This window comes from Corvus brachyrhynchos, unplaced genomic scaffold (assembly GCF_000691975.1).
Source record: "Corvus brachyrhynchos isolate BGI_N302 unplaced genomic scaffold, ASM69197v1 scaffold97, whole genome shotgun sequence".
NCBI lineage: Eukaryota > Metazoa > Chordata > Aves > Passeriformes > Corvidae > Corvus > Corvus brachyrhynchos.
Window position 1 is genome coordinate 3,310,188 of NW_008239758.1, and position 14,288 is coordinate 3,324,475.

A 14,288-nucleotide genomic window follows, 5' to 3' on the forward strand; every position below is an offset into this window, starting at 1 on the left:
CGGGGCGGGCCCCGAGAGCTGCGGGGCCGGGGGCTGCCGGGCCACCCCCTGCGGACAGGAGAAGGGACCCCTCGGTGTAGGACCATCTTTATTGTTCGGTGCTGCAGCTCAGCTCTCGGGTGCAGCTGTCTGAGTCTCAGCTCGGCACCCCTCGCTCGCCTGGGAGTTGCATGATGAGCCTGGCAGCCACCGCAGCTGCGGGACCTTCATCGATCAAGGCAGATTTTCCAGGCTCACGCGAGCAAGGGTGGCCAGGTCACTGATAACAACTTGGTCGTGGTGTTGTCCAGTGTCCAGATTTGTGCTTACACAAACACTTTTTTATTGTCTGGAAGCCACCAAGTCAACTTTCTGAAGTACTGTCATCGGTCTTTCAAGTGCACCTTTATTAAGGGGGGAATAAGCCACCTCCGGGTGGGCATTCACTGTAAGGCACTGGGGCTCTTACTTAAGCTGCAGGCACTCCTAGAAAAACACATTGCTGAAAACATCCAGCAGTGTTGGGCAATGGGTGGAACAGTAACCGAAGAGGAGAATACAATCATGTGCTCATTTTCTAACCTCCCTGTGAAGGTCTCAGACTACATGTTTGCAGTAATGCTTGCAACTGGGGGATTCCCAGTCTTTTATTAGGACCAAACTTAGCCCTGGTCTTATAACAGTGGTTTGTATTCAAAGAAATTGTGTGTGGGTTTGTTGTTGTTTTTGTTTTGTTTTTTTTAATAAGTGTCAAATTTAGCCCTAATGATTGTATGAAGTAATGATAACGTTAGCACTTTCTTCCTTTGGTACTTGAAGTTTCTTCTTGCTGTAGGTGTGTTACTGGATTTTTTTCCTCTTCTTGTAAGCATGAATTCAAGGGGTGGTGTGTAGTAACAGAGTTGCAGTTAGGACATCCGAATGTTGACGAGTTACAGAGACTTCAGGCTAACCAGTGTGTTGCTGCTGTTTCTTGCAGTGCCTGTTTACAGTCTCTTTTTTCTGGCAAAGTAAGCTGAAAGGTATTTTCTGAAAGTGATCGTGCTTTGGAGGAAAGTTATGACAGCTGACTTCAGCCTTCTGTTTCCTATTGCAGTCTTAACAGCTGTAACAACACTACTTTTTCAGGAAGACATTGTTTTTAAAAACACAGCTTTAGTTTACATGAACATGTACCTTGTTGTATACAAAAGTCAGTGTCTGTCACTGACTGGAACAGTTCACAGCCCAGTTAGAAACACGTTCTAGCCACCACGTTCTTTTGGAAGCAGCAGGAGCATGCTCGGCTGTGTGGCCATCGGGGCTTGGTGGTGAGGTACAACTTGGTGCCTCTGGTAGTTACTCTGCAATTTCCAGCTGTATTTTAGGTATGGCTAAACACGTTGTAGAGTGGTGTTGTACTTGCAGGCCTAACAGGGACATAAATTCGTTATACTGCAGTCTAGACCAAGTTACAAGAGATTCAAGAAATAGACATTAAACCAACCTGAAGTACCAGAGCATCCTTTTTTCCTTTTTACATTCGTGTCCTTCACTAATACTTCCCTTTTACTCACTCTAAGCATTCTCCAGGAGCAACATGAGCCTCACTACTTGCTTTTAGAGTGGAAATCAGAGAGTCAGCCTGTTGCATTTGTATTTGGCTTCCATAGTGGGGCAAAAGCAGACTGTGAAATTGCTGCAGGTGGGCCCTAGGTCTCTGTGTGAGCTACCATAAGCTCCTGGGGAGGCCTAAGAGGCTGCCACACTTACAGGATTATCAGAAATGTTGCAGTTCAGATTCTCTTGTTCCCCTGTCTTGCCTGTGCCAGGCCTGCAGACAGGGTGGGTGGGAAATGCCCTTGAGCTGACTTCCACTGATTTTTTTGGGGGGAAGTTCCTCCATATGTGGGAACTCTGCTGTCTTACCCAGACTCAGCTGGCAAGAGTAAAGCTGATGGTTTAATTTCAGTGCTTTCAGTTGCAACACAACCAAGCCTATTCTTTTAATGGTTTTTCTCACTGCTGGTAGCGCACACACCCCTCCCATCCCCTTCCCTCTTTACAGAGCTGCAGAGCACACACTGTCCTTCCAGGAAGGTCTGTTTCTCAGTGGAACTTAGCTGTGTTCTCTCAGCCAGCTCACTCTATCCTGGCATGTAGAGCACGCCGTGGTCTCTGCCAGCTGGTGTCAAAGAAAAATCTTTGAAGCTTTGATTGGTGCCAGTAAACAAATGCAATTGAGGGGAAATGCCCAACTTTTTATTTTGTCATAGAAGGAAATAAATAGAGCATAGTGTATTGGAAAGGCAGTAATTTCCTGGAAGAATTATGCCTTATAAAGTGTAATACCATTAGAACTGAGGTTAGAATAAGCTATTATAAATTACAGTTAAAGGAATTTAACTGCAGGGTGTTATCAGAAGTAAATGCCAATCTTTTTTCCTGTGCCTGAAGTCAGAAATTCTGGATCCAGAAAGTCATTAGCAGTCATTTAGTAATTGTGGAAGCCATGCAACAGCTAGTTTAAGAATACCTTGCTTGTCCTTCCAGTACACAGATTTCCCAAGATTCCCATTTATGTTTATAAAAAGCAGCAACCAAATCATCTGCACACAGTTACTAGAATGTTTCTGGTGGGCGCCCTGGGCAGGATGCTCCTTGCAGGCTCCTAATGGAATGTGCAGCAATTAGTGCCTTTAACAGTGTGGTGTTGGAGGTATTTTCAGCTGGGGTGGCTGCAGAATGCCTGGCACAGGGCTCCTGTGCATGAGAAGTCTTGGTTGTGGAAGGACAGGTCCTTCCCACCAGAGCCTGGCAGCAGCATCCAGCACACACGAATGCAAAGCAGCCGTGTCTGATTTACCTTTTATCCCACTAGGTTCTGGAGCAGCATAAAAGTGCTGACACAATGGTGGCTTTGATGAAGGTTTATGAAGAAGAAGATGAGGCTTATCAGGATTTGGTCACCATGGCAACACAATTCTACCAGTATTTACTGCAGCCCTTCAGAGATATGCGAGAGCTGGCGACTCTGTACAAACTGGAAATCCTGGTAAGTCTGCCTTTACAAAGCAAAAGGCCAAGCTATGTAGTGGGGCTTCAGCTGCTCTTGGAGCAGTTTAAGCTCAAATCATGGAACATTCCCTACTTCTGTCTGTACCTGCTTTTTTATCCTCTGCCAAAGCTGCCAATCACCAAACATGACTGACAAATTCAGAGTTAGGGCAGAGCCACTCAGGATCTTGGAGTCCATGATAAGGGCTTGACTAGAACTGCAGCTGTCTTCCCACCAGTGTCCCCCTTAAAAGCAGAATATTCCCAGGCTCCACCTCCCTGGGGTTTACTCTCTGGGAGGCTGAATTTACAGTGATCTAAGTAGCCTTTGTTGTGCCACCTTCTGTGGGATTAGTTTGTGACACTGAGAATGTTATCTTCCAGGAATGCTGCTGCACCAGATTAACTCAGTTGTGGTGGTAGAGTGGAAGACAAACAAGATCTTCCCACTCAAAGGAGTTTTCTATTACTGCTACCTGCTAGGACTGCAGATTAAAACATATCATTTGTCACTGTGTTCACTTTGTTTTATGTGCATCCTAAACTGGAAGCACATCCTGAAAGTTACAATGCCCCTGGAAATGACAGCCATTTACTATTTTGATTTTCCTTAAATAGTGTGTTAAAATTAAAGTGAGCTGTTAATGCTCTCAAAAAGAGCAGAGCAGTTTTATGTTTAGATTAAGGTGCTTGGGTGCTGAAGGTCTAAACCTGTGACAGTAAAATGCTCAGTGTACTTACTGTTCTGAAAGTTAAAATGGAAATTGGAAAGAATGAGGCAAAGTTTGTATTAAAAAAACCCAACCCTGTAAGGGATATTTAGGCTCATTTGAAATATAATTCTTCTAAAAATATGTTTGAATACTCGGCTTGTACCCCTGTCTCCTTTGTGGACTTGAAAACATTCTCTTATGTTTCTTTTCTGTATCCCTGTCCCTGTGTGGAAGAAATGCCAAACTGAAGAACCTGCTGGTGCAATGTGCTGTCAACACGTGGGGGAAAAATAGAAGAGAACATTGCACGTAGAAGAGGGGGTTTGCGTTACTTTTAGTAACAACTAAAAACACTTGTGTTGGACATGATTTTAAAGATGATAGTTTAAAAATATTTTAAAGTAAATTAATCCAAATGTGAGGTCAGGATTGGGAGACAAAGGTCCTGAATTAGCCTAGAGAATAAGAAATAGGCATGAGCAGTGATTCACTTTGTGACAGGTGAGGGGAAGGTCATGTTTGCCACCATGCTTGAAATGTCTCCAAGTGTAGCATAGTGTGGCTGCACCTCTGTGGAAGCCACACGGTAACTGAGAATTTTGTGTCCTTGCAGAAATCTTTGCAGTATGATAATCTGGGACCTAGAAGAGTAGCAGCTTTGCAGAAGGATGCTGAAGAATGGACTAAGCGAGCTGAGAGTGCTGTGTGCTCCATTCAGGATATCACTGTGAACTACTTCAAGGAAACTGTAAAGGCTCTGGCAGGTATGATTTACACAAAAGGTTGTGTAAATACCTAACTTAGGTGACTGAGAGCTCTTCTTATCTCTGTGCAGAACCTGAGGTTCGGGTGAGTGTCTGGCTTAAGAAAGAAGCACTTTATTCACTTAAGATTTGTATCTTTTAACCAATTTGGTTTACAGCTTGGATTTGGTTTGCCTGAGACATGTGGCTGCAAACCTCTGCACAAAATCCATGGGTGCTTTTAATGTTTGGTGTGCAAGCCTCAAGGATTTCAGCATGGGAACAGAGTATGTTGCTGTGCAACTGTTAGGACATGTTTCCATGGTACAGTGAAGTATTTTACTTACATGTCTAAGATCACAAATTCAACCTGGTAATCTTGTATTTTCTAAAGCTTCAGAAATTGTTTAATAAGATTAGCATTTTTAATACTTCAGAAACACACAAGGGCTATTAGTACACTGCATTTCTCATGTTTTGCTGCCATGTTTTAATCTACAGCAATGCACAAACAGATGGAACAAGATGAGGAGAGATTTGGTAAAACCACCTGGGCATCAGCTTTGCCACGACTAGAAAATCTGAAATATATGTTAGCAAAAGAAACCCTTCAGCATCTGAGAGCAAGAGAGTTGTGCCTGAAACAGAAGAGAACTGGCATTCAGAAACTCGTAAGACCTTACAAAGCCTCCTGTTGGGTCACTGTCCTTTGAAGGGCTGATCAAAACCTACCAAAATGGTCATGGGAGTAGGCTTTTGAAGTCTTTGTCTATGAAAAAATTCAGATTTTCAGCATGGTTTTAAGTTGTGGAATATGCATGTCTGCAGTTTTTTAATTGCTCCTGCATGTTTGAGGACACATAGCAGAGGTTAAGATACATGCTTTTACAGTTCAAGTATTATCTGAGCATTTGGGATATTAACCTTTGAAATTGTTAGGATTTTTAGGGAGATAAAGACCAGATATTATCTTCAAAGGACACTGAAAAATAAAGATACTTATTTACTATTAATCTTTGATGCCATCTAAGTGCTGCTAGGAGTACTTGGTACTCATTTTCCAGGATTAGTGTACTGTGCCATATATAATGGTTTTCAGGAGCAGTATTGTTTGTGCAGATTATGATGAAGTCTCTCCTGGTAAACTTAAGGTAAATTTAGGTAAATTAAGGTAAATTTTTATTTAGGTTAATAAGGCCCTCTGCTCCTCTGAGTTTCTGCTCCAAGCCATTTCTAATGCTCTATTGTTTCCATACCAAAGTAGCTGCCAGTTAGACCAGGCTCCTTACAGGCATTTGTGCATCCAGACGTGTTTCATGTGTGCATATGTTGGTACTAATGCTTTTTATTTTCTGTTACAGATGGAGAATCTTGGTGAACAAGAAGAGAACTTGAGTGTAGTGGAGGAGCTGGAAATACAGTATTATGAAACACAGCTGGAATTATATAATGTACAGCTTGAAGTATTGAAACATGAAGAGATGCTGCTTATTGTACAGTTGGACACTATAAAGAGACAGATTAAAGGTGAGAATAAAATATTATTTAAGCACATATTCAGAACACAGGATTGACATAGCTTGCTCTGTTTTCAATTAAAAAAAAATGGATATCACTGCTTGGGTCTTGCTAGTAGAAAGGACTGCTGTAAAACATTAATGCTGTGGCACCATCTGATATTTTGTTTTTTGATTCATTAGACCCTAATTTGATAACACAAGTTTTAAAAAAAAAAAGCCACACTGGTTGCTAATCTTGCCAGCAGCTGTGATATGTGCATGCCCTGGTTTAGCATGGAATAATTTGTATTGACAGTGCTTAACTGCTCTAATAGCTGTGCACAGAGACTGTGGATATCGTGAACCTGCTGAAATAGTCCTGTAATTCACCATAATCTGTTCTAATCTAACATGTAGAAATTACAAAATACATCCTGTAATGACAAAAAGAGGTGGTTATAGCTAGAATGGTACCTGAATACTACTATCTTCCAGTTTAAGTGTCTCTTTGTGACATATTTATACCTAATTCAGCACCAGTCCTGTTCTTACTTGTGCTTATGAGTTCTCTGTTACCATGTAGACTGTGAAGTAAACATTGCTGCCGCTTGTTACATAGCTAAAGTGCCGTAAGTAGTAAAATAAGACACCCAGTGTTGATCAGAACAGTCTTCCATTTTCCAGGAAAACTCCAGTTGGTGAAGGTAGGAGTTAACACACAGGGAGACATTTGAAAGAGGAAGCTAAATAACAAATGCTAACAGCATAAATTTGATCCTGCAAAGCACCCCTGTGAGTAAGGTGACATGTTTGCATAAGACTGTGAAGGACCCAGCTTGGCTCTGGAGCATTACACTTACTCATAACTAACTCACTGCCTTCAGTGGCTTTTAAAATGTCGTTAGCTCTTTAAATGTTTAAATAACTGTGGCAATTTTTGGTTTCTTAAAAAATGCCAAATGCCTTTTTAGAGAAACAGGATGAAGTTGTTTACTATGATACATGTGAAAATCCTGAGGAGCTCAAGGTCATTGAACAGACCATGGGACAACATTACGCTAACTTGTCAGCAATGACGGTGCTGAGGCAGAAGACTAAGCAGTTGGAGACAAAGCGTGGGACTGTCTGTGCGAGGAGAGCCTACCTCAGGAACAAAAAAGTAAATGCAGTCCTGGAGATGTGCATTTTCTTCAGCTAATGTCTTGACTCACAAGGGATGGACAGGAAGCCATTAGGGAAGTTTGGGTGGCGCGTACAAGATAATTCGTGACTCGGTGCCAAGGCCTGCAAGCAGAAAGAGGGGCAATGGGATTTTAAGCCAGCTTTACACTCTATGGTGTGGTGCAAGTTTGTCTCTGGCTTAGAAAGAGACTACAAACTTACCTGGGTGACCCAGGTGTTCCCCCATCAGCTAGACCTTACCAGAGTCCTGTGGGGCCAGCTGGAGCTTTGCCCTAGCTGCCTTTTCCAAAGCAGCTGCAGTACAGGAGGAGACTGGCCTTCTGTCGAGGAAGCTGCAGTGATAGGACAACCCACACACTGATACTTTATCTTTGAAGTGAAGGAAGGGGAAACTTTAACAGCTGCAGTTCTCTCTTCAGCCTCTCAGTTGTGTGCAAAGGGCAGTTTTTCCTTTGTTTCCCATTCAGAGCAGAACACTAGGAAGACACAAGTTGACTCTCATGAACCTTCTCAGTGAGACGAGTTTACCTTACACCTGCAGTTCTGCTGGGGCAGAGTTTAGGTTCCAGTCTGTCTGACCTTTTATCCCTCAGGAGCCTGGACAAACTGGGAGTTAAATTGGAAATGATTTGTGAGCCATCTTTGTCTCTTGCTTGCAACTACTTCCTTGGCACACACTTCTTTTGCTTCTGTTTTCATTCACTTAATTGCTGTCTATTGGTTGTATAACACTGAAGCCAAATGCCACATGATTTGCAAATGCTTGTCCAGCCATGTGGATAATCGCCCTCTGTACAGAGACAAAAAGCGACTCCCAGAGAAAATATTGAAGCCTGCAGCTTCTCTGTGGCACTCGTTGCTAACAGAAAGTACCCTTGCTAGGCATTCATTGTGCTTCCCATACCTTTGCTTCCCTGGCTTTGTACTTGGGAGCTATGGCAAATAAGGGAGGGGGGGGAAAGTAGCTTTATATTTTTGTAGTGCCCTGCTAGCTTCCTTCTTGCCTTCTTCCTCATGTCTTTGCATGAGCTTATGTCTTCTCTTCTTTTCATCTCCCTTCCTTCTTTTCTTTTTTCTCTTTTTTTTTTTCTTAACTAGACTGTAAGACAGAGGGATTGGGTCACATCTGGATACATTTTTGCTGCAGTATGAACAAAAATATGGCTGGTGAGGAGAACATTGGCTTTAGCCATGAAGGAGTCCCACAGACTTCGCCATCAGGGTCTCACAGCTGACACTAGTTGAGCTTAGCCATCTTTCTTGTTGCCACCTAGCACTCAACTGTGGTTGCTATTTAGTGGCCTGTGCACAGGAGCTAATGGCACAGCTGGTGCACAGGAAATGTGAACTGACTGAGAGTTGCATGAATTCTGCTCTTCTCCCAGGATCAATGTGAAGCGAGCCATCGGCAGAGACTGCAACAGGCAGAAGAGAGCAGAAAACGCTTCCAGCAGCATCACAGCATACAGATAGTGAGTACCAAACAGCAGCCCTGGGCAATCTGGCAGCTGCTTGTTTTCACATACTAAGGCTCAGTTACTTGTGTTTTAATGCAGAAGAGAGACAAACAAAAAGAGGAGGAGAAAAAGAAAAAAGCTTGGATAAGCCAGGAACGTCAGAAAACACTGGAGAGGCTGAAAGCATTCAGGGAGGCAAGTACTGTGAACGACAGTAGTCCTAAATGGTGTCAAAACACGTCAGAAAGTAGCCATAGCTCACATGTGAGCGTGGTCCAAATCAGAGATAACCATTTGGATAGCCTAAAGTAGGATTATGTGTAATGAATAAAGAGGATTAAATCTGTTGAAGATACAGTTTCCAGGTGTGGAATCTGTTGCAAAGAATGCAGGTGAGGAAATGGCTTTGAAAGAAATACTTTGTCATTTAAATTTATTGAGGGTTGAATTTTCTGCTCGAATGGGTGAGTGGGACAGGTCTGTGCTCTGTGGCTTTTTATGTCATTGGGGTTGATGTTTTGGCCAGTCCAATGGAGATGTGACCTCCTGCCTTATGATTTCTTTTTCAGAAATGTCCGGCTCATGTTGTTCTGAAAACATCTCATCCCCAGCCTCTCAGTCCCAAGTTGCCACGAGGCATCCCTCAGCAGACTGTGGTGCTGTCCCCTCCACCTGCACCGAGTGCAGGGACAGCCCCAGCAGTTCTGCCCCCTGCACCCTCACCGAGAGCAAGGGCAGCTCTTGAGCAGCCACAGAGCATTCTGCTTGTAGAAGACAAAGAACCAAAAGCTTTATGTCAGAATACCCCAGCAGATATCCCTGTCCAGATTTTTGTTACTGATGGGGACACAGAGGAACAAAAGCACAGCGAGGAATTGATGGTACAGCAGCAGAGGATAAACCACTGCCCCTCAGCTCTGATAGCCCCTCAGAAAGCCCTGCACTGCACAAACAGGATGACTCATCCAGGAGGTCTATAAATAATTGCATAGGTAAGTATGCTCACATCAACTGGTGCTTTTTTAATGCATTTCCTGTATTTTTGTGGTCTCCCTCCCTCTGCTTCTGGACAGGAATAATGTGTACTTCTGATCAAGAGAATGAGGCTCCTGGAAAGCTTAGTCTAAGAAAGTATGTATAATAACACTGACCATAGCTCAGGATGTTAAATGAGTAACAATGACTTGTGTGTCCTGTTTGAGACACTTCACAGGGCCCTGATGCTCCAATCAGAAGACCAATGTGGGTAAATTTGTAGCTGTACTAAGGCTACACTTCAGTGTTTATGATTTATGTACTACAGAGCTGGTAATTGGGCTGCTTGTGTTTCTAAGGTGTGCACAGCCTGTGTCCACTTACAATTTGCTTGGTTTCTAAATAAAGGTTTCCTAAGAGAATTCATGCAGAATTCAACCAGGATTTGAAAGGCAGGTGAATAGCTTTGGTGTACATTCCTAGGGAAGAAATTCTGCTCTGTTACACCTTTTCTTTGTTAGCAAGATCATGCAGGTGTAATTGAAGGCTGAACTCGACAATTGAAAGAGTAGTTTGAATGAGAATGGAGCTCAGCAGCCTCCCAAGGCTGCACTGGTTGCATCCTGCTAACAGGCTTATTTTTATCTCTAAGGCAAGTGGATATTTTGACTATGTCAGAGAGATTGATCTAAGTTGGAAGGCAGCAATTTTTTTTGTTGTTTTTCACAGTGGAGCTTACGCTAGAATGAGGAATGTCATTAAACGTGGTACATTCCTTTTCCTTTTCGACTCTTCACAATACATCCAAGCAGCCTTTGTATCCTATCATTTAAGAGGCAAACCAGAGGCAGAAATACCAGGGGAAGTTCAGCGTTTTTCGTTCTTCCGAGCTGTGGGGAAGTACAAGCAGCTGAAGGGCTGAGACACAGTTGAGTTACCATGGCAAACTACTGTGCATGCAGTGCAGACTTCAGTGTGGGATATCCATGGGATAACTCTACTACAGATACTCTTAAGAAGCCTTGATTAGTAACAGGAGTGGTACACCAGAGTAGTCTGATTGCTGTTGCAACAGCCTTGCTGGTAGCTAATATTTACTGCCATTCACAGCCTAACATTGATGTCTTTTCATTATTTTTTGATAAGAAAAGGTTTTTTTTGTTTATTGGAGAGATCTGATTAGTTGTTTACACCTATTTCTTGAAGGAAGCCATCATATCAGTAGCCATAATAGTAATTGCTAAATTACTGCCACAGGAACTTACTGAAACAGCTTCATAAACATGTTGATGTTAGTTATGGGCTACTCATGTCTTTGCATGTGAAAAGTCAGGAGGGGCTTCTTTTATAATTTGTTTGTCTAACTAACCTTTTACCAGGCAGCCCATTTAATTAGTAGCCTTAAGACTCTCTTACTTGTAGGCTTTGTAAGGCAATCTGGTGGATCTTTGCTTGATCCTTTTTATTCTCTGAAGGTAGCACAGGATTTAGCAGAATGTTACATTTCAAGTGGTTGATGTTAATCACATAACCTTGTGTGCACTGCGCATGGCAAAAATATTTCTGGCTGTGAGGCACAGATGGTCTGGCCCTATTGCTGTCCAGGGAAACAGCCTCCCTGTCTGACAGTCTGGAGCAAGCAGCAAAGAATCCAGCAGAAGGAGTAAAACACAAATTAGTGTGTATTAGGAGGACTAGTGGAAGCTCTCAGTATGGTGTCCTTCATGGTCTGAAGTTCAGAAACATACACCTGGGATCTAAATCATGTAAAATAGGAATTGTTTTCTAAGTCCATACAGAAAAGAGCTGCCTGCATAGGGCCTGATCTGGCTCCCAATGACTTCAGTGGTGCACTTTCAAGCCCTTCTACTCAAATCCTTTCATTTTTCTCTTGGCTGAGCAAAAATGCAATTGACAGTCTCAGCAGGCTTCTGGGCAAGCTAGGAGGGATGGTGGATTGTTTATAACACAGAATGCAAGAGATTTTTTTGGTTCAGTGAAATATTTTTGAAAGCCCATAAAGTTGTAATGAAAAAGAGCATTGTCCTTTGTGTATAATTTCTTCCTTAGAGCACAACCTTGTATAATGATGAAGAAGCACTGGATTCTCAATTCAAGATACAAAAGCTTTAACTGCTTTTTAAAAGCGGTTCCAGAGCCTGCTGTTGCAGAGCTTGAAAGAGTCTGTGCCAGAACAGACCATTCTTTTTCCTGTCGCTAGCAAAGGTTAAAGGAAGAGCCCTGAACACTTGGGTAGGGCTTCATACCTCTTAAGTGTGATTGTCTCATTCATTCTTCTGGTAACAGTAGATTTATCTGTTGCAGGTTCCATGGATGAAGTTTTGGCTTCTCTGAAGCGCAGCGAAGTTCACCTTCGCAAGGTGGAGCAGCCAAACCCCTATGCCTCCGTGAAGGACAACATCCTCTCTGCCATAAGGCAAGGAGTTAAACTGAGGAAGGTGACTCGAGATACTGAGAGGGATGTCAGTAAAGGATCCCCTAATGAGCTAGAGAGAAGCATTAAGGCAGCCATGCAGCGAATTAAGAAAGTGTCTGCTGATTCTGAAGAAGAGGAGGACAATGATCAGAATAATGGAGAATGGGACAGCTAACCTGCATAGCAGAGTTACTGACTGGAACAGAGCATGTGCCTCATTTTGCTCATTGTATGAGACTGTCCCTTTCAAAATGAAAGAACTGTGTGATTGTGTGTGGTGTTCTCATAGTCCAAAATGTCTTGTAAAGTAAAAGAATCCTGTTGATTTTCTGTAGGAGTTACAGATTCATATTTTTGCATGAGAAATCATACTCCAAATTATGCTTGCACTAATAGGTGTTCTGGCTCAACCATGTAGTGTTTCCACCACATCTGAAGATAGCTAAAATGCTGGATTGAAACATACATTATTTAGATTGTTACTACAGTAGGTAATGCTATCACAACGAAGTTTAAGGAGTGAAAAAATAACTGATAATCTCTTTTGTCAGATAAAAGTAAAGCAAGTCTCTTGTGACAGAGGCAGACCAGAAAATTTAGCATGATCTGAAATCTTTAATTCTTACCTCCATTGTCCAGAAAATTCTTAAGCATTTTGCTTGTCTAATACAGCTCACTCTCAAATAACTACATGGATACTTTATTTATCATCATGTTAGAAGGTGTGCCCTTGTGGATGGCTTCATAATGCTGATTGGGAAAATCAGGTTCAAGTTTGAAATAAACACTACTGCAGTAATTACTGAAAAGTTTACTTCTTTAGCTGAAAGATTAAGTATAGAGAACTTTTAGATGGTAGATGTTTTTCGTACATCTACATTTACAAAGACCTGTTGACATGAAAGAAAGAGCCAAAATATTTCTACAATATTTTTCAGGATTTAGTCCTGTAATGCAGGGCAGCATTTTTCCACTGAGAACTTCAATACATGTTTATAGCTACTCTCATGAATTTAAATTACCTGATGGCCTTAAAAATGGCAGGTATTTACATTGTGCCTGGAAGCTGACTATTTCAAAATTCAGCTACATTGAATTTAGAGACTGTTGCTATTTTGGGTAGATAGTGGCAAAAATTATTCAAGTTATTTTTTTGAAGTTTATACTGACCCTTAATAAAATATATCTTGACAGAAGAAGTGGATTCAGCGTGCTGTCATTTTAGAATGCTGCTGTGAACAGAGCATTATTTATACCATGTACCCTGGGCTTTGATAGTAAGTGGCAGCCATACAGCAACTGCACTCTCACTAATGGTGTATGTAAATGCCCTTATTTTCTCAAATATTTATGAATTGTAATTTGGTAACAAAATTGAAAATACAGTGTTTCAGTTCCCTGTTTTACTGTAGAGCAGCAGATCTTTTTGTGTTTAATCAGCACAGTAAATATGTATGCAGCAATTTTCATGTGAGAAGCAGAAGCAGCAGCTGGGGCTTCATTTTTTACTGTTCAAGCACCCTACTGCTCTTTGGATGTGAGAAAAAACCACCTTTCTTTGTCCACTGCTATCAAACCAAACAGGGACAAAAGGAACGTCAGCACAGGTCAGGTCTCAACTCTCCCAAGGAGCTACCTGTGGAGGGGAGCTGGGCACGATGGCAGTGTGCCCACAGCACCCTGCTGCCCCCTGCGTGGGGCTGGGCATGAGGGAGCAGGGCACAATCCACCCCAGATACTGAGCACTTGCCAGAGACAAAATCTTGGTCCTGTGAAAGCAAAGATTTCTTCCCCAGGGATACCCTGGGCAGAAGGGGTGCTCAGCCCTGGGGTGGTGCTGGGGCTGAGAGCTCTCCCAGGCCCTGCCCTTTAGTGCTGCAGTTATTTAAAGCTGAATAAGGGGTGCAGAGATTTGGCTGCCTCCCCCTGGCTGCTGCCTCCTGCCAAATGGCAGCACAGAGCCCTTTACTGGTTTGTGTTGTTGCTAACTGCAGTGCTAGGAAGTTGAACACAGCATTAAGTATGCAGAGAATTAAGTGAGTTGCAATTTCTCCAGCAAATCTTAGGGCTTTTGTGTGTTTAACAGCAGCACTTTTAGTCAGGAGAGGCCATCTGAGAATCAGCACCACTGGATGGTGATTTCTCCTGCTTAAGGGTTCCTTTTGTAACCATGTCTGAGGCTCATCTGGGTCTGATCTCATGTGTTCAACAGACCTCTACATCCCAGGCTGAAAAATATCCTTAAAGCCCATTGAGAAACTGCTGAA

The 14,288-nt window shown here is 42.6% G+C and overlaps 1 protein-coding gene across 1 annotated transcript; it reads left to right on the top strand.

Moving 5' to 3' along the window:
• The first annotated feature begins 507 nt into the window (after window positions 1-507).
• WHAMM (WAS protein homolog associated with actin, golgi membranes and microtubules) lies at window positions 508-13,225 on the top strand. The gene is given in 11 exon segments (XM_008640056.2): window positions 508-594; window positions 2,840-3,013; window positions 4,342-4,492; window positions 4,973-5,142; window positions 5,833-5,998; window positions 6,942-7,129; window positions 8,538-8,624; window positions 8,709-8,804; window positions 9,179-9,492; window positions 9,495-9,601; window positions 11,910-13,225. Coding segments are annotated over 11 exon segments (1,827 nt in total). The 3' UTR covers window positions 12,197-13,225.
• The last annotated feature ends 1,063 nt before the right edge of the window (window positions 13,226-14,288 follow it).